The 24,482-nt window shown below is 37.2% G+C and overlaps 1 protein-coding gene and 1 pseudogene across 4 annotated transcripts; one reads left to right on the top strand and one right to left on the bottom strand.

The window, feature by feature from the left end:
* Positions 1 to 1,843: 1,843 nt before the first annotated feature.
* On the top strand, positions 1,844 to 2,810 carry LOC140938306 (visual pigment-like receptor peropsin; annotated as a pseudogene).
* A 2,862-nt stretch (positions 2,811 to 5,672) lies between these two features.
* Positions 5,673 to 24,482, bottom strand: LOC140936850 (pre-B-cell leukemia transcription factor 1-like). 4 transcript variants are annotated; one of them, XM_073386355.1, is made up of 12 exons: positions 24,362 to 24,482; positions 23,791 to 24,111; positions 23,533 to 23,606; positions 15,766 to 15,998; positions 14,416 to 14,606; positions 13,544 to 13,679; positions 11,002 to 11,155; positions 10,572 to 10,756; positions 9,797 to 9,919; positions 8,719 to 8,787; positions 7,659 to 7,755; positions 5,673 to 7,288 (listed from the first exon to the last, which is right to left on the bottom strand). In XM_073386355.1, the coding sequence occupies exons 2-12, from the start codon at positions 23,967 to 23,969 to the stop codon at positions 7,122 to 7,124; spliced, it is 1,608 nt and encodes a 535-aa protein (XP_073242456.1). In that variant the 5' UTR covers positions 23,970 to 24,111; positions 24,362 to 24,482; the 3' UTR covers positions 5,673 to 7,121. The 4 variants fall into 4 exon arrangements, with proteins under 4 accessions (XP_073242456.1, XP_073242454.1, XP_073242457.1 ...); XM_073386353.1 differs by lacking the exon at positions 24,362 to 24,482 and having other exon boundaries at positions 23,791 to 24,247; XM_073386356.1 differs by lacking the exons at positions 7,659 to 7,755; positions 24,362 to 24,482 and adding an exon at positions 7,822 to 7,861 and having other exon boundaries at positions 23,791 to 24,246.

Genomic DNA, 24,482 nt, shown 5'->3' with positions numbered 1-24,482 from the left:
CGGGAAAATATTTTCCTTTCAAGATCGAAGTCATGATGATTTATAAGTCTTTACCACAACTAGTTTAACGATTTGAATACACCACGTGAGACAGAGAGTGATTACATGAGGTTAATGAAATTCAGTTTATATCTCAATATCATCATTGAAGAAAAGTGCGTTCATTCTTAAGTTTTTCATTCGTCAAATTAAGAAACTGCTGACGCGATTTCCATCTTCTGTCTCTCGGCTCATTCTCGACAGAAACTTACGTTCACAGCACTAGCAGGCAGATTTGATTAGTTTGTTCTCTAGTTTGGAGCAACTTGGGTATATCAAATGCATTTTTACATGGATGGACGAAAAAGAATTCCGTAGATTTTGAACTGGACGAAGCAATTCAGAAACTAAATAGTCTCTGACTTGAGGATATTTTTCTTTGGGTTCAGCAAACGACAATTCTTCAGATATGTTTTCTAAACTACCTTGCTTTATGTGACTAAATTGAATTTCAAACTTGAATGCGCGTTTAGACTCCGCTCTCTGTTTAGGAGGAAACAATTACTGATTTCCGACATTTATACCATACCCACTTCTCTTATGACTAATCCACGGAAAGGCGCAAGAGAAGAAAAGAAATAACAAATAACTACTGAGTTCCGAGGTCTAATAACCCATTCAAAACAATAGAAAGGTGCATTTAAACAAATTGAAGATGATGGAGAAGAAGTGGAAGATCGGTCCTTCCTAGTGGAAGGTTTAAGTACTGTTTCACCCCTTTTCTCATACAAGAGAAAATTCAAAATTCGAATTCAGTCTACTTCGCTTGGGTATATTTTTCGCGCGTATACTTGATTTCAGTCCAGGGAGCGGGTGGCTGAGCGTTGAATCCATTCATTATTACAATGAAAAAATAACTTTCTAAACATTTTCACACAAAGAGAAATAAAGAGATTGCAATTGCATGCGATGGATAAAAATCACTTCATTTCCAAGAAGAAACCAATGGTGGCCATTCATTTGAAGACGTCTAGTACTTAAGATTACTGATAACCGGATTTTAGTACCCTTTTGAATTTTCGTCATTTCTATAAAGGATAATGATTGAACTTCAAGGCCTACGCGCTCGGTCGTTATTTTTAAGAGGTCCGAGGACGGAAGGAATCACATCTGATTTAATGCGCCTTTCCATTGTTTTAGATCCAACCATTATTGCGTGTCCATTAAAGAGGAAAAGCAGATCATTATTTTAAATTATGATCTGCTGTTCCACTTTAGTGAGCTACTCTTTATTGAAAATTAAATAATAAGCTTTTCAAAACAATGGAAAGACCAAAAAGCAATATAAAAACCATAGTTTTTTTGTTGAGTCTTAGTTTATCAGGTTGCATTTGAAAGATCCAAAACAAAAAAGGGCAGGAAGAGCTCTGTGCAAATGTGATGAGGCCGATATTCCCAGAAATTTCGTCAGGGACAAATTGAAGCTTCTTGCTTTTAGTTTCATGATTTTTAGTACCCTTACGGTTGCATTTCGTAAACTTTGATTTTATGTGAGTTACAATACAAGTTATATAAGTAAAGAGATAATGTTGAAACGCTTGAATTTGTAGACCCTTTGCAAAGGTTGCTGCATAAAATTTGAACTTCTAAAAGGCAATTAATTTACCAGTTGGGAATTCCGTTTAAGGACAAACTTAGTCGATGGCCCAACTACGAACCGCCTTACCTTACAACGTTTTACATCACAGAAACGATAGTTATGAAGTTAAATGATTACCTCTCGGTACACTAAACGTCAACCAAAGTTTCAGTCCGGTTTCAGTTTCAGCCTATCAATCTATAGTTTAATTTTGCCTTATATAACATGGTGAACAACTCTCAAACTGGATCGAGTTCCCACGACCCCCTAAGACGTTCTCGCAGTGAGATTGGTTTGGAATTGGCCTTGGCCATTCTTATTTGCCTTATCTCCTTCCTCGACAACTTTTTAGTCGTCTATGTCGTCCATAAAGACTCCAGACTCAAGAGCTTAACGAATGTATTCATCCAAAATCTGGCATTGACGGACATTTCCATGGCAACGCTGCACATGCCCTTTTGGGTAATAAGCCTGTATACAGGGACTTGGATTTTTAGCGAGAGGTTGTGTGAGATTCAAGCTGTGATTAATTGTACGTTAGGAGTTGCCTCTATCCTGAATATGGGACTTATGGCCTTTAACCGATATAGTCCAGACTTTTCCCGAGCAAGAGAAAGGCACGATTCTACTGCGCCCTGGTATGGATGGCTTCTTTGCTTCTTGCAACACCGCCATTATACGGCTGGGGCAATTTGGCCTACCATCCTCTCTTTGCTATCTGCACTTTTAATTGGACAGCAGGGGATATTACATGGGCCATGATTACTGTAAGCAGAGTGATCAACGGTGAACAGTTTCAATATTTTACTCCTACTACAAGATTTATAAGACTCTTAAAGAAAACACTCGAAATCTAAATGCCCACAGCATAGAAGATGCAGCGGCCTCATCAAGACGTCCTGCAACTGATATCAGACTCTTAAAAACTAGTTTCACGGTCATTTGTGTATTTCTTGTAACATGGGGACCAGTGACTGCTGTAGTGATTGTTGAGACCACTGGGAGCCTTATCCCCAGGGAGATTTTTACGGCAGCTATTTACCTCATGTTCATTAGTAGTTTAGTAAATCCAATTATATACGGGATTATGAATCCGCCTTTCCAAGCGGCCTTCAAAAGGGCTTTGAATTTTGGTCGTTATGGCAACAACCAAAAAAAAGAGAGTTCTACAGGAAATAGAGACAAGCCTTGAAGCCGACCTCGATCTCTGAGGCAATAGGAAGGCTCAGAATAGGCCATTTGCGCGATGGCGTCATATTACTACTAGTACTACCAGAATCCATTTCGTGTTTCCTTTCATATTTAGAATTGAATAATCCCTGCGAGGTTTGAGTAACAATTTTCCCGGCGAGAGGATGGATAGAGCATGTGCAACCATGGTAACGCCATGGTTGAAGGGTAAACACGGTTTCCAGCCATGGTGTACTATGGTTTGGCAGTGATATAACCAAGGTTTGACCATGGTCAACCATGGTCAAACTGCTCTGGCATAGGCAGGGATCAGCCATGGTTGACCATGGTAAAGGGACATGTTGGACCATAGTAAGCCCCAATTTGCACAAGAAAGGGAGTCCCTTAAGGATTCTGGTAGTAGTTGGTAGTAGTAGTAGTCAAAAGATGGCGTCATCGTGGAAATAGCCTCCGAGCCTGCAGAATAGCCGAGAAAGAAAGAAAGAGTTTTAACTTAGAGTTTAATTAGAAAGTATTTTACAAGAAGGAAATGAGAGTAAGAAGGGAACGTGGTGCTCTGTATATAAACATTGCCTTTCTTTAATTAAATGTAGGTAAATATTGTTCTAGAACCCAGTAAAGAAGTTATATCTAATTTTCCTATTCGATATTCAAGGATCACTATAAGATCTTGGGAATTTACCGACCTAACCCTCCGCTAACCCAACGGTGACTGCGTAACTGTTAGACCTCAAGGCCAGAAACCCTGCGTTCGCCTTGATAAGAACATTGAACACTTATTAATTGGTAACTGAACGTTTGGAATGTATTTTGTTATTACTGTGAAAAAGGTACATTAAAAATATTTAACTTTCTCACAACAACAGGAAGAAACTACTTGCATGCGATTAATAAAATCACATTGTTACCAACAAAGCCGAAGACAAAAGAGCTTTTTAACTTGGACGTTTTGTTTCCTTACTTCTGACCGGGTGATGTTACCCCAAAGAACAGTTTCTTCCAAATTTAGTCCTATCCTCGTGCATATGTACGCAAAATTTCTGAAAAGACAAAAGGTTAAATCCCTTGAGAACATCATGTGGTCTGATTTGGGAAAACAAGAGATACAAGCTCGGGCCCTTTATTAGAAGGCAATTGTTGACTACAAATTAATGATGAAGACCTATACATTGGGAGCAGGCTAATTTGTTGAGATCATCTTTAAGATGATGTTACACGGCCCGGGACGATTCGCAACGACGACTTGTAGCGCAACATAGCGTTGCAATATTGGAACAATGTTATAACCATTCGAAACAATGTCGCAACAATGTTGCAACGCTGTGTTGCGCTAAAATCAACTTAAGTGCTTCAGGCGTGCACGAATTCATGGGAAGCGACGAAAGGAATGGCAAATACCTCAGTCCGTCCACTACCCCTCTAGTCTCCCTTGCAGCCGTTTTTTGGATGTCACGCAACGCTCCCCGGATCGTTGCGTGACATCAAAAAACGGCTGCGAGGGAGACTACTACCCCTCCCACTTCCAGAAAAACCGTTCTTTTGTCAAAATTACAAATGTAACAATGAGCGGTGTAGGAGGGTTTCGGTGCTTGCGAGCAAAGTAGATGACGTAAGTGTGACGTTAACTATCAAAATTGACCAATTATAGGGCATATCACGAGCCGGAATGCGGTATTGAAAACAAACTTCCCTGTCTCTCCCCAACCCCAACGCAGTTTTCTCGTTTCGCTCTGCCTACTATCTGGGAGCCTGGAAGAGACTAACTCGTTTTCATAACTCCCCACGGGACAACTTCCATGGGACTTGTTAATCCCAAAATAACATGGGTACAAGACTGGGTACAAGCCTGGGGGAAGAAAAATGCACATCATTTTGAGAACTTTTCATCTTATCAGAAGTTTAATCATCAACTACAAAGGCGATGTTTTTAAAACCGGAGTCTACTACTACGATAAAATTATAATCTGTGTACATTGACATTTATATTCCTTAGTTTCATGAAGGGCAACAAAATACGCTTGAATGCTCTCGGCAACACGAAATAACTTTGCCCTCTAACACGGCATACAAGTTTTTTTATATTATTTTAATATCATAATAACTATTCCGTATTCATATTATTGGGTTTCTCTAATCTTATTTCGTTATCTATATATTCCTGTTGGTTGTGCATGGCCTTCGAAAACGCAAGCTACCTCGCGGTACAGTACAGTGTTAGGCAAGACGACATGGGTTTTTCGAGACTCGAAACCTATGGATTACCTACACACTAACAACAATGGATGAAACGAATTTGAACAATCCGGCTGATAAATCCAAGATTAAAAATTAATGCCTCCCGCTTCAGTATGACTTTTTAATAATTAGACTTCAGGTTAATTGCATACACTCGCCAACACCAATAATCCCGACTTAATATTGTTAACTCGAAAAAATATATGTGTGTGTCAATCTTCGTTGTCGTTGATGTCGATCGTTAATAAAAAGTTCTGAATAGGGTTTACTGACAACCAAGAAAGGAATTATATAATCAAAAATTCCTTCAAAATGTACTCCTATTGGAATTAAACGTTATTTTATACACACTAGAATTTGGTTGTCAAACAAACGCACAGCAAAGTAAGCCAACTATAAAAGCGGAGTCGAAAAGCAAACATACATCAGCTTGTATTGTTACAAGTGCCTTCAACAGCCCAATTTACAAGAACAAGTTTTCGTAGACAAGCAAAGGGTTTAATCGAGTAAAAGGGAAAACTTGACATTTTTTGCCAGTTCACACGGGAAAAAACGTGTCGGAAAAATAAGCACTCGCCGAAAATAAGGCTCGACACTGGATTTCTTTGCACCAACAAACAACTTTCCCGAAACGAACCACTTTGTTCTAATTTCCGAGCTCCAAAGGTTAAGAAAAGCAACCAGTCACCGTAAGTTACCGTAATTTCACAAACGTCATCTAAGCAAACTCCTTAAATTTTAGTTCTCAGTTTAAAAAGATAAAAAACGTCCCCACTAAAAACCGGTATTAAACGGCTGCATTTCGCGAAGGTGACCGAAGAAAAAATTCTTACAACCAAATCGACATGGCCACAACATCTAGTCACGAAAGCCGATCATAATAAAATAAAAGCGTTTACACCGTCCCCTAGGTAACCACGTACCTTAGGGGCTCGACTTTTTTCGACAACACTGCAATTTTATCCAGCCAAAAACTCAAAAATCATCTTTAAATATGCAGCTTAACTATTCCTTGCTTTCCAAACTCCAAGGCGGCAATTCAATTGAAATTCGGCAGGAAAACTTCTAGATTTACATATGGTGTGTACATCATTAAGGCCACGACCTTGTCCAAAGCTAACCTTACTCCTTGAAATAAGAATTGCCAGAAAGAAACGAAATGAAGGATAAATGAAATATAACGGCTTGACAATTAAATCAAATTTTGAAAGTTCCCTACTACTTATTTTGCTCCCTATTTCGAAATTTCTGCTGTTCTTGACGAGTTTTGAGGTCCTCCATTCTAATAATCTACCTAATTTTAGGCAATTTTAATGGTAAACATATTAGATGTAAAACAGTTCGGTTCCTAATCAAGTGTTGGAAGAGAGCTCAGAGGGAAGACACGTGACCGACGAAAAGCGCGGGGAAACACGTAAAAGAAAGTCAAGATAGATGTAAGTCTTTCTTCTGATTGGTCGACGAAATGGCACGAGTTTTTACTAGCCAATCATATTGTCCATCACACGTTATAAGTACACAAAACTAGTATTTTGGAAAATCGACTGGAAATTGCTCCGTCACTGCTGATATTAAATAAGGTAATTAAATCAAGTCATATCAACAGGTTTACCATCTTCAGGCCACTGAAGCGAAAAATGGCACAAATAATAATATTTTTATATCCTATTATCCTCTAACCCTCCAATCCTTTTAAGCACCAAGGTCGCCAGGTTAACAAACTTCAGATATTTAAGCAAAGATATGGTTACCTGGACTTTTTTTAAGTTGAAAGACTTTCTATTTGTCTCGAATATCATGTTAAATCAGCTTTAGCCGGTGTGGCTTGTACAATGGCAAACAGGGCATTCATTCACTGAAGCCTCTCTCACACATGTCAGCACTAAAATTAAACCTTCTCTTGGCTTTATACCTCTGCAATGTGTTAACCCTACGTTTTCAACATTAATCACTGATATTAGACTGATATTGCGACCTAGTATTTGCCTTCGATTCTTATAACATAAATCATTCTGCCAAATCCACGAAAGGCTCCTCCATTTATGCCTTTTGTCTGCATCGTGCTTCCTTCCGCTTCTCACATCTTTGTTCGTTTCGAGGGCGGCTCATCCCGAGATCTGTCATTTCCCCGCGAATCAAAATCAGCATTAGCCATATCACTGAGTCCCTGGAGACTAGAGAACTCCGGGCCCCCCTGATCATCTTTGTCTTCTTGCGAGTCTGCGGGTGAATTACTTCGGCTTCCTGCATGTGAATCAAGAAAGCTAACTTTAAAAACAACAAAACATAGCACTGACATCCTTTAAAAAGAAATCGTAATACAACGGCTTGTTGAACCGAGAAAATTCTTGAAATAAAGAATTTTACTTGTAAGGGAAGCCCGGATGGAGCAGCGGTGAACGCACTTGCTCCCCACCCCTCCCCTATGTGGACCGGGTTCAAGTCCCGAACGAACTAATCGCACGAAGCAGATTTTACTGGTAAATGTAACGCTCGAGCGGAAATTCGCATAGGTCGCAATTTCGTGCAGGTTGTAAGCATTTGTAAATTTGCAGGGATAAATCACCATGAAATACACGGCCAATAACACCCGTGTAAAAGGGCCCATAGTTACCTTCATAAAATGCCATAGTATGGCTGGCAGTCTTTCTGGCGCGCCTTTCGAATCCTCGCGCGTTTAATTTCTCCCTGCCAAGCAACTGCCAAGCAGGCTAAACAAACCAGAAAAAGTGAAAACAAAATAGGTATTAATCACAGTTATGAAATTCTACTGATACCTGATTTGCCATTTTGCCCTCTCTTTCTCTGATCTCCACTCTTCGAATTACAAAAACAAAAGATTAGTAAGCATTGTAAAAAGATGTCCACTTTACGTTGAAAAGTTGAAGGGAAAAGTAAACGTTTTATTTCAACAAAAATATACTAAAGTAAGGGTTACCTTCTTTTCACATCACCTCACAGTTCCTATTGACAACTCTTAGCTTTCAAATGTTACTGCCAAAGCAGTTTCAAAAGCTCAACTCACGAGCAAATTTTTACCACTATGCAGTTTTTTACTTTTTTAGTTTTGGAAAATAGAATATCCCAATTTGTGTGAATTTCATGAGGTGTCCGAAGGGGATACCGTCGATGGGATCTAATGTTAATCTATTCTTGCTAGCCTGCCTCAATTTAAAAAATATATAGCCCCACCACAGTTTAAATAAGCTAAGGCCTACGCCAAACGTCGAACTTTTCATGAGACGAGCCAACCTCTAATTTGGGTCGACCTAAATTAAGTTAAGATCGTCTGTTGGGTCAGGTATCGAACTTCGGCACGTCGAACCAATCAATTGAATAAGATAAGTAATAAATTTTCTCCCGCACGAGGCTAATTTTTCATCATCGGGTAAATTTTTAATTTATTAGTTTAGTTCGTTGCCTGTGAAGATCGACAGTTGTACCGGAGACGATCCAAACTCATTCAGGCGAACTGACTTGTAACTGAGCCAGAGGTCGAACTTTTCATGAACTTAACTCCCTAAGTTTGGTTCGTCTCGTGAGAAGTTCGACATTTGGCCAGTAGGCCTTAATTGCAAAAAAAAAAAAGAGAATTTCAAATTCAGCAAGGCAAAACTTGCTCTACTACCGGAAATTGAAACACCTAAGTTAATGCATGGAAGACTTGATCGTACCTTTGACGCTGCTCCTGACTTTCTGGCCCAGACATTAATGGAATCAAACAACTCATTAAATCCTCCTGCCTTGAAAAAGCAACAATAAAACATGGGTATTTAAATATAATCATCAAGGTAGTTCAGACCCCGCTTCAGAATGCTAGTAACCAGAAGGTTATTAGTTTCACCTCCTTTTGAGAGAGCCCTGTTAGGAAAGCGTGGATTTTAATTCCTAGTTGCACGGGTCATTGATCGAATAAATATCATTGACTTATTTTGGCTTCTCTTATTTTAGCCATGTTTAAGGACATCAGCAGGGAGTAATAGAATAACCACTAAATGCATTCAGAGCAAGGCATTTTTTCTAACTCAAAAGATTTACATTTAAAAAAGGTGTCCCACTGAATGTGTCAAAATGAAAAGATGAATACAGTATGTGAATTTTATATAATTATTTGAACTAAGGGATGAATAATATAAATTTCTATATTCACCATTATTTTTATCTTCAACTTTCTCAGGCCTATTACAAACCAATTTACTACCTCAATTGGTTAGAGCACTGCACTGGTATCGCGGGTCAGGGTTAGAGCCCCGGCAAGCCTGAAGGTTTTTCAGGCTATCAGAGTAAGAAAAAAATGTTCTTATCCACTTGTCCCTCGGACAAGCACTATGATAAATTTGGTTTTCCAAAACCCACGAGTTCTTGTCCAAAAAGTTTTGCCAGGTTCGTAAGCCAAATGGAGCTCGTAAAATATTGAAATGGCCGCAGTAGGACAAAGGAATATTTAACTTCATTTTGTCAAGTTTGAGGTTTGCTTTTATGACTATAAGATAAATTTTAATGCTACTGTAATTTGAAGAGAATTTTCAACTGTTTTTGTATTTTTCTTAATTAAAAATGTGCTTGTCCCATGGTCAAGTCATTTCAAAGGTTTACATGTCCGTATTAAATTTCTTTGTGTCCCGGACAATCAGACGCAGGTGCTGACGCACCATGGCTATCTTTTTGCAACAGCTTAAGTTGTGTATTTATCTGTGATGACCTTCTCTGCATTTTATTTTAAGACTGTGTCATAAAAAAAACAAGTCTTACTTGATGGTGAAGATGGTGTGGCTCATGGTACACTTGTCCCTGACTGTGCGCCTGCATGTGTCCTGTTGCAGGATCAATATAACCAGTAGCAGCCTGAGATATTACATGACGTAACCCTGGCACCTACAATAGAATAACAGTGATCACTGGACTTGTTTTGTTCCAATTTGAAGCTGTATGGATTTAGGGGTGGGACCAAGGGCGCCCGTGGCCACCCCTTTTTTCTGTGACTTTTTCTACAATTTTTCATGAATTCTCAGTAAAAGGAAAAGTATCTATATAGCTGGCAAGTGTCGTGGCCACCCCTTTCTGAATTTTCTGGATCCGCCCCTGTGTCCCCCCCAATTTCCTGACCAAAACCACCACAATGATAGGCATAGATATCTTGCACACAAAAAAGACCTTCTGGGTAACAAGTGTCAGAAAATTAGATAACAAAAAAAACCACACCAGACTGAAGGAGTGCTTCAAAACCGCCTTTGGTACATTCAGTAGTCTTTTATCAAGATTCTCGAAACTGATCTTTGCATTATTTTTAGTGTACGTTTGAAGCAGAAGCCCTACTCAAAAAAGAAATTAACATTTACTGCAGATACCCACACAGACAGATCACATACAGTGTACCATAAAATTCCATCACCAAAAGTAACAACCCTCATTACTTTCAGAATTAGCAGCCTTTGGGACTTGCTTCTATCATGAGTTCATTACTTTTAAAATTTTAAATTAATTAAACCGTCTCCTTACTGAGTAACAAATCATTTTCCACACTGACCTGTGACTGCACATTAGCACCAACATTTTGTCCCGTCTGGTATTCAGCACCCAAACCACCGCCATTCATCTGAACCCCCGACATGTACATCTCAGGCTGTGGCTGACTTGTGATGGGCATCTGATGCTGAGAAGTTGGAACCACACCTGTAGGACTGCCAGCTACTGCGACAGCTGGGTACTGACCTAATAACATGAATGATGGAAGAATGTTTAGAGAAGGTACTGGAATTGGTCCGAAGATAATAGTTGTATCCCTGTGCAACAAGTGTGTGATATCATCTTGCCATAGTAAAAAGAAAACAAAGGCTTTATCATTTATTTTTACACATACATGTAAACCCTTTAAAAACAGTTAAAACTTTTGTCAAAATTAATGCTAACGGTAATGCTATCTTCATCATCAAGGTTAGTGTCGTAGCCATACATACCTTGACCAGAGGATGGTACTCCCTGTTGCCCTTGTACTTGTCCAGGGGCTCCTCCGCCTGCTGCAGCCTTAGCAGCATACATATTGGCTTCTTCTTGGGCCTTCCCAATATTTTTCTTGTATCGGATTCGCTTGTTTCCAAACCAGTTTGATATCTAAGCAGATTATTTTGCATGTAAGAATAAGTTGGTATTGCATCTAAAATCTATAAACTAAACATAGGCACGTTAAACGTGCATGAGCTATTTTGAATGCTTCAGTGTAACCTTACCAAGAGTGATGAATCTACCTTTTTCGTCCTAAATGTAGACTGGTTTTTGTGCGAAATTGGGTATTGCCGTACATAAATAAAAACGCGAAACGCTCAGCTGCGTCGATCCTCATGCTATATATTCACTTTCCTCTGTCTTTCCCTGTTACATTTGTTGTAAGTTAAACAAATTATTAAAGTAAAATAAATATCTACTCACCAAACGTTGATTAGAAGGAAAACTCTAAGGTTTCCTCGGAGTTTCTTAAGCCAAAATGTGACTCATCGAATTCGAGTAGTTAAGAAATACCAGGATTCTTATCATTGTGGTAGATGGTTGCATCATCACAATTCACGAGGTTTTCACGTGCGATTCTACTCAGTGAAACAGTCCTTAACTCTGACAACTTATTTCTTCATGTTTTAAAATCTATTGCTTCTTAAAAGACAAGAGCTTTTTTTAAGGCATTAGTTACAAAACGAAACAGGTCTTCATACGTTTAAGTTACTATTATTATTGAGAAAAGCCGATCTGCATGAGATGTACAGTCACACAACTGGCACGTGAAAGTGTTGGACTTTGCCCCCTTTCGTTGTTCGTACGTGAGGGAATTCGAGTTACCACACAGTAATCTAGTAAACAGAATTATAAAAATAACTCATGCACACAATTTGCACGTGAAGATGTTGGCCTTAAGCCAAAATGTGACTCATCGAATTCGAGTAGTTAAGAAATACCAGAATTCTTATCATTGTGGTAGATGGTTGCATCATCACAATTCACGAGGTTTTCACGTGCGATTCTACTCACTGAAACAGTCCTTAACTCTGACAACTTATTTCTTCATGTTTTAAAATCTATTGCTTCTTAAAAGACAAGAGCTTTTTTTAAGGCATTAGTTACAAAACGAAACAGGTCTTCATACGTTTAAGTTACTATTATTATTGAGAAAAGCCAATCTGCATGAGATGTACAGTCACACAACTGGCACGTGAAAGTGTTGGACTTTGCCCCCTTTCGTTGTTCGTACGTGAGGGAATTCGAGTTATCACACAGTAATCAAGTAAACAGAATTATAAAAATAACTCATGCACACAATTTGCACGTGAAGATGTTGGCCTTTGGCCCTTTTACAATTCGTACCCAAAAAAACGCAAATTGTTTACTACAAAATTTTCTCAACGATTTTAAGAAATCACCTCGGCTTCATTACAACATCTGCAATTAAATTATGTTTCATGCAACGTCAAGGCTGATAGCCTAACATTTATTAACTTCCAAGGAAATTATCAAACTGCCGAAATATAATTCTGCTCATATCATGTTACTCCACTCAATAAAACAGTATCTAATTATTGTGTCAACTTAGCTTCTTCCAGTTTTATTCCCTAACGCTACTGTTTTTACTTAAGTTACTCATCTTTACTAAATAAAATACGTTTCAATAACTATAATGCTTAGTATGCAGGAAGGATGTATCATGTTGTTCACTTATTATTTTTTTTTGTTTTGCCAGGACGAAAAAGGTCTGTTGAACTTTGTAAGCGAGTGAATAATATTTTTAAAGCTTGTTTACAGGATTAACAATACTCGGTACAGCTTTAAAAAAAAAAAAGCTGCCTTTCAAACTTGTAAAACCACATTTTACAGGCCGCATACTTTCGAATTAAAGTCCATATCTAAATATCAATTATCGCTTCACTGAAGGAGCTTCGAAAATATACGATCTTTTATACTCTACCTTGAAGCACGTGAAACACAACTCATAAATACGTGCGTTAATACCGTTAACGATAGCCGAATTCGGTCAGAAATGTCTTGAAGTAGCTTCAACACTAAAATATGAACGCTTAAACAGCTGCATCACTGTACACAGCGTTTGAATAATGAAGATATTTAATATAATGTTTCCAAACACCTAGTGTAGCCGTAATAAAAGACGAAAAAATTGTGAAGAATAAAGATGGCGGTCTCAAAGTGCCCTTGTTCGACCTTTAGCAATGTCATGTTTTAGTAGATGCCAAGATCTCATTGGTTCCTAAGCATCAACTCATAGTAGCTTCAACCTTACTGGCTCTTGCAACAAAGATCCGAACATACAAAGTTACAAAGCCACAAAGATACATACGGTCACACCGTATGTATGTCACACCGTATGTATGTCTATTTTTTCAAAATAGCTCAAAAATGGACTGAACAAACAGGAATTGCAGATTTAAAACAACTTACTTCACAAAGAATATTTCAAATTCTTTCTCAACAAAAATGAAACCATTTTATCAATGCTGTTACCTGTGCAACACTTATTCCACACTTTCTTGCCAATTCCTCCTTAGCTTCTTCACTTGGATAAGGATTACTTAGGTGAGAGTAAAAGTACTCATTTAGGATTTCTGTGGCCTGTTTACTAAAGTTTCTTCGTTTTCTCCTAGCAGGAATCAATTAAATTTGTGGTTAGTTACTCAAAAATTCTTCAGTTTAAAGAGATTAAATACACGTTTCTAGCAATAATACTGCATACCAAAGCCCAGGGTGATTAATACAAAGTCATCTTACAGTGTACAGTGTTATTTTAAGGAGCAGTCTAACTAAATAGGGTAATTACATGCACTACTTGGGTACCATTTTGTTCCTGCAGTGCCTGTAAATAGACCATAGTGTGTGTAATTTCTTATCTTAAAAGGTAATATTCAAATCGAGGAGAAGGGCACTTGGAAAATTTCCAAAATAAGATACCTTTAGACTTCACTTTGATGTTGATTTGATATATATATTGCTGAATATGAGCTAAGAAAGCCATATTACCCAAAATAAATTCCCTTGATATAAGATGAGGGACAAAAGGTAATGGTGTTTTGATAATACAGTGTGGGCCATTTTTACATATGGTTCTTTTGTTGTTTTTCGATTTGTTTTCCTCTTTATCTTTCTTCTTTCTAAAGATTTAATGATATTATGAAGTGTAGTGCATATATATGTTGCAGTTGTTATTAAATGCATATTTCCTGTATGAAAATATGCATATTTATCTATAAGAAAATTATCTGTCCATACAGTCTGGCTTGCCATGATTAGCTCTTTGCTACTTGCAAGCCAGCCTACTCAAAAATGAAGTTTGAATCAAGGTTAAGGGTTAAAAAGGGTAAGGCCAGTCATAAAAGTACCTTGCATCTAGGAACCTTGATCTTAAAATCATAACAGCTTCACATGTGCTCTGCTTGAGCTGCATCTGTATGGCACTGAATTTACGATGGATGATATTCACCATACGTTCAATTTCCTTTGGGGAGATGGGACGTGTTCTAGACTGCTCCCTCAGTAGATTCATGACATGAGTAGTAAATTCATTGCATGCCTGAAAAAATTGAATAAATTTGGTTAGGTATTGTGCCTCCATTTGGAGTTCCATCCAAAAGCAATAATTCATGCAATTCATCTCATGTCATTTTTGACTTTAAGTCTCCATATTATTGTTACAACTAGTAGTACTAAAACTTTGAGGACATGCCAAAATCTGAGGACAACCTAAAAAGCCAATAGAGAGGAGAAGTCATTGCGTCATGTTGCCATAATAGCAAAATTTCTGGATGACAACAAACCAAAACGTCACTTAAAAAGTGGATTCACACTGTTTCAAACTTCACCTATCTCATTTAATTTCATTTAATTTGTCAAATGTTGGCAACATTTTCTGGGTTAAATCCGAAAGGAACAACTGCCTGTTGTTGTGATCCAGAAATTTTGCTACCATGGTAACATGACATCATGCTTCTCCTCTCTATTAACCATTTAAGTCCCAATGGTGACCAAACACAATTTTCTCCTGATGATATCCATAGATTGTCAAGAGCAAAGTCTATGAGAATTGATAAAATGATCACAAGGGAAAAAAATCTTTGATCTTTTATCAAATTCTCCCAACTAATTCTTTAAGGAAATGTATGGAGATCAGTTTGGAGAATTTGTATGTGGATATTAGGGCTTAAAGGGTTAAAACAACAATAATAATGATACTTATGGTACCTGCATGCATCAAAAAAGATTATCTGGGCCTGGCACTAACACACCCTGTTTAGAGCCACAGCCAGACTAAAATCCATTCCAGCAACATGAGAAGGAGGAAATCATAAATAGCTTCTTTTTATGATGGCTGTATATTTCTTCTTAAAACACACAAAACACTCCGAATGTTTCACCTAAGCAACAGTCTCAGTGTTTCAAAACTGGCTGCAGGCCTCCTATTTATGTATGTACAAAGAACTTTTTTCACGTAAAGTTTTATATTACACATATTGTACAAGTACTGTTTATGTTTTTCAAAAATACATACACTGTATAGCAAGGAAGAACTGAGTAACATTTTGAATAAAATCCAACACTTCACTAAAGAAATTTTCTAGCACACTTTACTTACATAATTATAAACTACATCATATTTGGTTTCAATATAAATGAACTAAAAAACACTACACAAAATGCATAATTAAGTACGCGTAAATAGGTCACACATGTACCTGTTCATATTTTTCCAATTCTGTGTGATATATCTGCCTGATCTGGTTTAACTTGGCCCTGTACTCTGTATGTTCAGCTTGGTTCTCATGCACCCCAGCAGCTGCTGCTGCTGCCGCTGCAGACCCTCCTCCCTTCTCAGGACCAGCCACACCCTCCGCAAGTAACATGTTGTCCAGTCTCATAAGCTGGGGGTCTGGAGGTTCATCTTCCTGTGATCCACGGATACTGAGAACTGTAACATATTAAAACTCAGTCAATAAAGTGTTCCCGCTAGGAGGAGGGCAGTCAGGTTTTAAGATAATTTTTGGCTAAGTACTGTGCTTAAAAACACTGTAGTCTTTGTTATTGTATTGGCTGTCTGACTGAAGTGAGTAAGTAACAAAGAAATGATAACGGAACCAAATATGAGAATTCAAGTGTTTTTCACTTGGTTTTAGTTTCAAATCTGTCAGAACCAATCAACACTAACCCCGGATTGATTTAAACAGTTTACGCCTTGTGGTCGCTACAGCACCAAGAATCATGGCTGTTAGCAGTCTTGGATTTGTTCTTCACAAAACAAAGACAAACTTGGTTGGCGGTTTTTGCAGCCACTTGAAAATAAAGAAATACTTTTGGCAATGAGTTTCCATGACAGAAACATTTTACGGAGCCTTTTTCTTTTTATCTTTGTTCAATATTTGCTTTTCTAATGTAACATTCCATAAAGAAACGCAGGAGCCACATACAGTCAGAGACTGTCAATTTTTGGTTGGGGAGGGGGGCAGGGGGCAGGTCCTGATATATTTTAAAAATGATTGATAATGACAATAATAAAAATGATAACAAAAACAACAACTTGATTTCTGTGTCAAATACATAAAGCAATTTTGCTAAGTGGGGATGCTAAAAAAGCAAAAATTCAAGAAAATTGTCAATCCTCAAACTGGATAAAGCAGATTGCCAGGTCTCTATTTCTGCTGTATTGTTTGAAGTCCCTTAAACAACCTGTCTTATCAAGTTAACATCCTACATGTATGCCTCTTACAGAATGCTTTCCATAAGTTAGAATAGTTGATTTGATTTCTTGTTTGATTGATTGCCTGACAGACTGAATGACTGATTGATGGACTATGTGGCTCATTGACTGAAAAGTGAAAATTTAAAACTACACACTGTAGTAATCCAGTTACATATTTGTGTGTACAAAATCTTTGTGAGACCATTTGAAAGCTACAACTGTAAAGAAGAATATTGTGTGCAGAGCAAAGCCTTAGGACTCTTAGTCTGTTTAAAAGTCAGTACAGGGCTCGAAATTGCGACGGATACGGTCGCATTTGCGACTTAATTTTTCTTATTTGCGACTAGAAAAACGAGACTAGTCGCAAATTTGCGACTAGGTTTTGCCTTAACTGATACGAAATAAAAGGACTAGCACTTGAATTTTTGCTTAAATAAATTTAGAAATAAAAAGATTCATTGAAGTAGCGTCTTATAATTTTGTTACAATCTGAAGGTTTACCGTAATTTACCTGGAATGCATACACGCAACGATATTCCTTCAACAGCACGCCATTTTCAGCGGGTTCTGTAAACATGTACATTGCAGGCTTATATTTCGTTTTGATTTGCCGCTGACAGTCCTGCCAGCATGCTGAGGACTTTTCCCGCGTTTTTGACCCGCGTTACGGCCCTCACAGTACACATGTGTTCTTCTTTAGTGAGTCAATTATGTCGGATGAAAGCGACTTAAATTGTTTCAAAGGTCACATTTTAAACGAAGATTTACATGTAAAATAAATCGGTTCAAAGTGGGTTGCGAATCTACGTATACATGAAAACGAGGTTTAGCAAACAAAGATGGCGGAATGTCCGCATGGCACGTATCGCCGTATTGAATGATTCAGTCCTTCAGGGTTCTTTGAATAATCACTGTAGTAACACCCCTGATACTTCAGATGTAAAGCTTAATATATAAAAGAATTCGTTACTTGTTTTGTCATCGGTGGAAAACCTGCAAAAGGTAAAACTAAAGGAATTTAGTTACGTAACGTAACTTATAACCATGTCGGATATCCGCCCAGTACAAATGTTATTGCTATTTTGCAGAGATTGGAGGCATTTAAGAACTGCAGTTTCCTGCTGTAATATCTGTTCATGATTTGGAAATCTATCGCTTTGACTAAAATAACAGACACTAATTTATGTGCCTTAACGCAGGTTCAACTTGATCGTTTAGATGAACTGGTGTTGTCCGAGACGCTAAACGTTCTGTACTATTAAGTCTCGAAATGACATGAAAGCTGTTGAAAGAATGAAAATTAAAGCGTTAATCATTTAAAAGCCTACTTATTTCTTGATTAAATGGCCTCAATTAATTTCGCGACTAACATTTTCAAAGTTGCGACCAAATTTTCGTAACTAGTCGCAAATTTGCGACCAGACATTTTTTTTAATTTCAAGCCCTGCAGTATGAGAATTCTTGGATCAGGGCTAAAGTATTCGGAAACATCATTTGCTCTCTGCATATAGATCACGATTATACCCCCAAAATCAATATTGCTGGCCAAAAGAAAACCACAAAATTCCACTTTTCATAACAAATTGTGTTGAGAAATTTCACCATCAAAAATCATGAGGAGTCAAGGAAATAATAAATTCTTACTGTCAGTGATAGTTGTCATATTGCCAGATTTTCCCTTTCATTTGAATGTGTTGCGTGTTTAAGAAAGTTTGATGTACTTAAATAATTCTTAAATGAAAAGCTTCATACAAATGTAAACATGTATGTAACAAAAGTTTAATGGTCGCCTTACAAGGATGGAAAATGATATAAAAAAAACTAAAAGCACCACTTGACAGTATCATCTCAGCACAAGAAATCATCCTTTGTATTATGCTTAAAGTACCACAACAAATTTGGCTATCTAATGTTTGCAATGCTTCACTGTTGAAGACCTGCATGAGTCACTCATCACAAAAATCTTATTTAGTATTGGGGTAACAGCAGAATTTAATACAACTGAAAAACAGCTGAGAAACTCAAACAACATTAAGATGAGAGACCACGAGTGAACATAATAAGCTCTCAAAGCAAAAAGCTAAGTGAACCACAGCTTATAAATATCATTAACATAACAAAATAAATGTGTGTATATGCACCCCATTTACATTTTACAATGTTTTGATGATTACTTCAAGTTTTATAATGACCCACTTAAAAACAGGCCCACAGCAAAGAACTTAATTGCATTATATACAAATTTTCACAAAGATGCTAAAACCAGTGAAAATTTCCTTTGTGGAGAAAATTTCTATTATTGTAGTGATTTTAAAGCAAGCAACATTTTTGTTACTATATATAACAGTAACATAAAAAAATACCGTTGTGGTTCTAACTTGTGTGGCACTAGCTAACTGAAACTGAAAAAAAAAAATTTCAAAGATTGACAAAAAATGTTTTGTGATTCCACAAGCGACTACGAAATCTTAGTTTCATATAAAAACAATTTATGCTGAGAACCCTAGTTTTTCACAGGTTCAGAGCTTTGACTTCCCTTCAATTTGTTTATAGAACAGCCTTGAGAACCCCTTCAATTTTGTCTCTTACCATGTCCGCGCAAAAGTGTATGTTTACTCATGCATGTACCTTAAATGATTACTTCCACTATGAAGTGTTTCTCTTAATCTCTTTAAACATTCAGGTTTTTTTTCCTGAGGTGTACAGGTAAGCAGTCAACACTGGACACATCTATGACAGAAATCTCTATAAGATGGATGCCTATAGAAGATGGACTCTTCCTTAAACAGACTCAAGACTTGAATCCCTGCCACTCTTCAGTCTTTTAAGTTGATTCTCCGCAAGGTGGATACCTTTCTAAGATAGCAGTTGTTGCTGGTCTCAGCAACATTAACATTACTGTATATATACTGTTTATTGGAATGCACTTCCAACAAAAATACATGCTCAGCTTCTTTCCACTTTAAGCTCCTTTTTAACATCTATGTCATATTATAATTAGTTTATATATTTTGTATTGACTGTTTTTTGCATTTTATTTTTGTAAATGAAAGTGATATAATATTAAGCTGATAGAAACTGAAATGTTGTTAGGATTGTAAAATAATGAAAAATAGAAAGGATGACAACATATGTCATGGGTCAAAACTACATTCAGGTAAAAGTTTTTAAACCTGTAGGTTGATTCTTAATTTCCTTTGTCTCCTAGCCCTAATACATGGATATTTAGGGCTAGGATACAAACGAAATTGAGAATCAACCTAGGTTAAAAAATTTTAACCTGAATTTTATTTTGACTGGTAACATACATGTATACACTTCTCAATGTCTTTCCAAGAAGAAATCACAAACTTCTTAAAAATAACTACAGTGTAATTAACTAAAGAATGTATTTAAACATTAGTAAAAATACATGCCACAACTCTCTATACAAGTAAATAGGGTCCAGGGATGGGTTATTTTTACAAAATGTTAGTTGTTGAAAAGAATTTTTTATTACTATGTTATTATTTAAATGTAGATGTATACATGTAAGTTGTAGTTTTCTTTGGTTTGAAAAACCAGTTTATCTTGAGTTTTCCTCTGACTCAGATAATTTGTGTTAATTGTTGTGAGACAATAAAAAAATTTTAAATCAAAGAAAAACTTGAGCCAGAACATACATAAATAGTTACCTTAATAATAAATGCAAACGCCCACATCTACAAAGCATTTTCTCCCCTTATTCTAGACATCTTCATGAAAACAGAGGTTTTGCACTTAGCCTCATTTTGAAACAGAGAGTTTTTGGAACTCAGGAATCAGCAGCACCCAACGACTGTTTTCTATAGAATATCTGTTCAAAGAACCAAATGTTACCAAGAACTTTCTTTTACTTGAAAACAGCTTTAGAAAAATTTCTTGATGACTGTTCCATTCACGTACAATTTCAAAGCTTATCCTTTAAATTCCCTACGAGTTTCTGAAGTTTAATTTTTCACATTTCACTCCACAGGTTGGGCTATTTTTCATAGAAAAAATGGAAACCTAAACTTTTTGCATTCAAAAATGTAATGGAAAGAGGAATCAAAAATTCTCACTTTTGAAATACATTTAAAAATATACACACAAAACATTACTCAGTTTTGATTGGCTGAGAAATTAAAGGAGTGCAGTTCCAAAAACCCATTGCTGTTATACATACGTAAATGCACATCTAAAATTTTCGGGAAAATACTACTGGAGCCCTTGTAATCTCAAAAAGACTCAAGTTTTCCTAGGATGACCGAACAGATACAAATTTTATAGCCCCACTTAGAATGCATTTCTAGAGATCTAAAAGTACTCTAGATAGCCTAAAAATGTTTCAATATATTTAGGATGAAATCATCATTGGGTTACCCCTTTAGAATGGCCTATTTTACTTCACAGTCTTTTTTTAGCCCAAAGTACAACTTCCTTCTCTCATAAGTTTAGAACCAGCCAAATATGTCACATGCCAATCAGTTTTTATACCTACCAGGGCTGCAAGCCAGGTTTTTTTTATTTTTGAGTCTCCAAATAAAAAATTACAAGTTGCAAACCTTCTTTGTGAACGAGATGTTTCTAAAAATGCTTTTGTTGTTGTTTCCACCATTATTGTTATTCGTGTTCCAATTAATCAATTTATTATCCCCAATTAAATTGCATGCAACAGCATGTCTTTCTTGTTTTTGAGTAAACAGATCTTTACAGTAACATCAATAAGTACTAAATGAGGTTTAATGAGCCCAAAATTACCACATACCGTGAGATGAATCTTAAAACTTAAATTATAACATCGCGGCCTTTACCACACAAACAAGTCCTCCATATTAAACGGCTTTCTGAACAGAGAGATTTTAAAACCTTTTCTTGACTCTAAAGAGGACAGCAGTGTCAATGTACTGTAGCTGAGAGAACATGGTATCACAAAAGAGTAATAATCAGTTGCCAGATTCGAAAAACCTCCAGACTAAAGATATACATTATTTTTAACTATCACTGCTTTACTTCAAATATATACTATTAATTAAGTCAGTACTTGGGGTACATCTTAACTGTGTGATGACCAGGCGAACAGGCATATACATATTAAACTTCATTCGATGTTACATCCACACCTTAGATGGAATGATGAATGCATCACTATTTGTATGCCGTCAAAGGGCATTAATTCTCAATGAATCTTAATTTTCCTGAATTTAAACACTGCATTAATCTTAATGCTCTGTGGTTTACTATCATTGTTCTACCACAAACCATTACTTAATTAGAATGCTTCAAAAAAAACTCTTCATATCATAAATGATCTTACATTATATGTAAGTTACTTAAGTTGCACTGTAAGAATGGTAACTTTCGCATGATTTGTTTGTCTCCATGTTTGAATACAATTTTGGATATTTTACTCCAAAATATAGATACAAAACCCAAACAGGAAGAAGACAATTTGCCTAGGATCAAACTTGAGGTTTCAAGGCTTAATCAGTGAACAAACTAAAAAAATTGAGAAACAAAAGCTCGCTCTTCTCAAAGATCTTAATTAAAGTCAGGATGTTACATGTGGAGCTAAGATTCTGCTCTTTATGATTGGCTGCTTCAAAGCAGGATTGCGTTGTCTACACTTAACACATCCGACTAAAAGCATGCTCGGCCCATGTGCCTATAGCACTTTTTGAGTCCAGTTGCCAGTAAAAAAATCGAACTGTTTTGGATAAAGAATTGTGAGGTAATTATCAAGATGAAATGATCCCTTTCATACAAATGAAAAAAATCAGTGCACCTGTTAAAAGACTTAAAAAGTACTGAACTCTTAAGTCCTGCAAATAAATCTAGACCAAACAAACGGAAATATTATGGAAAGATTTAATAACGAAATTGGATCCGTAATCCTGGTAGAGCTTTTACGCTGAGATCACTTAACCGTTACGCTGCCTTTTCCCAACTTTGTGGACAGGTAAGAATAAAACTTAAAGTACAATTAAAACGTAAGGTAGAGTCCGAGATGTATAAAAATCGATCTATCAAGAGGAGAGAATTAAACCTATATTACAGGTATTTTGTTTGGGTAGGATCGAAATCTATTGTTTGCGAAAGGAAACCCGGCAGACAAACAATAAACATTAAAGACATTCTATTATGCTAACACCAAAATAAAAGCTTAGCGCCACCATGTATAATCGCCACCTACTCATGCAATAATCACAGCCGTAAGGGCAATCGAGTGAAAAAGGGGGAAGTAGCAGCTTTCAACGTACCGAGAAATTTATGGTTGCATTGAAGACAAAATATTGAATTGATAGAGGTCTTCTTCACGGAATTAAACACGTTTTTACGAGCGTTAACGCGTCATCAATTCTCGAGACAAACAGTAATCCTAATTGCCGATCGTGTGACAAAGTTAAAGTATTTCATGGGGACCTTGTGAGATTAATTTACGGCTCTATTAAAGATAATCGCCCCAAAGAGAATTAGTTCGATGAGAAAATCGCCCTGTGAATTGATATCTATACGTGTTGGATAACAAACCAAAACAGGGGAAAATAAAAAATTGAAGGACTATCGATAGAATGAGGGGAAGTGTGTGTAATGTACGTGCGGTAAGCTTTAATTCCTTGAGCTTGTGATGAATCGTTCTGTCGAGGAACTGTGCAAACAAAACTCGGGGATTTACTGAATACCTCAGGATTACAGAAGCAAACTACAGCGATGGAAGAAAGGTCTCTAAAAACCAAAACACGTGTGTTATCAAGCTGTCATTACTTGCCTGTTTTTTCCTTGATCTCGCACAGGACGTTGAAAAGGGCGGGCTTCATGCGATGGCAGTTCAACGCGTGCTTCCTAGAGGAGAGGAGATGTGTGATTAGAAAACAATGAATTATCATAAACCATAACGCATGCAGTCAAAAGATCGACAGCTAAGAGTATACACAAGAGTAAACTGAACAAGACTAATGTCACTACAGCACGTCGGCAGTGGCAAGAAACGGAGACGAAATTTACGACGTATTCGATTTCACCTTACCTTGCTTGCGCTTCGTCCAACGACTGATCTGTAATGTTCATAATTTGTTGTAAAATGTCACCGATGTCCTGCTTACGGCCGTCCGGACCTTCTTCAGAAGCTTTCATTTGCTCCATGGCCGCTTGCTGGCCAGACATCATCCCGGGAACTTGCACTGAATTCATCACGTTTCCTTCCATAACGCGGCAAGATTTGGCTGTTGGCAAATAAACGTTTGGAACAATCCAAGATGTCCGCGCGCCCGAGGCAGTGACGAATTTCGGAACGTCCGCTGCCGGTCAAACTACAAGTCCCTTCCTTGTCACTTTTCGACCTCAGATCCTTTGAAAGAAACAACACTTTATGATAGCTGTTATATTTCACAGAGTGTTACGCTCGGTTGGCGGTCGTGTTTCCAATCTGCCACTCAACTCTCTGTTGAAGCTCGAACGTGTCAATATCTTTTGCATGCGTGAGAAGACTACGGATGATTGACACCACAAGTTTTCTTACTCAATTAGCATAAAAACCTTCATGTAAAATTCATAACTAGAAACACACAAAGTGCCGTGTTCCACGCAAACAGACTCACCTTCTTACGCTGAAAGATTTCCTGCTTAAATAGGAAAGTCGACTTCGCGTTTCTTGGTAAAAGAATTCCCCTGCAGCTATGACAAACAAAAGGGACGCCCGAAAATTTCCAAGATGGCGGA

The sequence above is a fragment of the Porites lutea genome, chromosome 5 (genome assembly GCF_958299795.1).
Source record: "Porites lutea chromosome 5, jaPorLute2.1, whole genome shotgun sequence".
Classification (NCBI taxonomy): Eukaryota; Metazoa; Cnidaria; class Anthozoa; order Scleractinia; family Poritidae; genus Porites; species Porites lutea.
Note: the sequence above shows the minus strand (reverse complement) of the source record. Positions and strands in the feature narration are given on the sequence as shown.

Excerpts from the sequence above, each read along its gene's own strand:
- LOC140936850 (XM_073386355.1), bottom strand. The coding sequence starts at position 23,969 with ATGGAAGGAAACGTGATGAATTCAGTGCAAGTTCCCGGGATGATGTCT. Across the intron at positions 13,680-14,415 it reads TCAAGGTTCCTAGATGCAAG|GAGAAAACGAAGAAACTTTA; the intron begins GTACTTTTATGA and ends GATTCCTGCTAG. Across the intron at positions 7,756-8,718 it reads AGTCAGGAGCAGCGTCAAAG|CCTGCTTGGCAGTTGCTTGG; the intron begins GTACGATCAAGT and ends TGGTTTGTTTAG.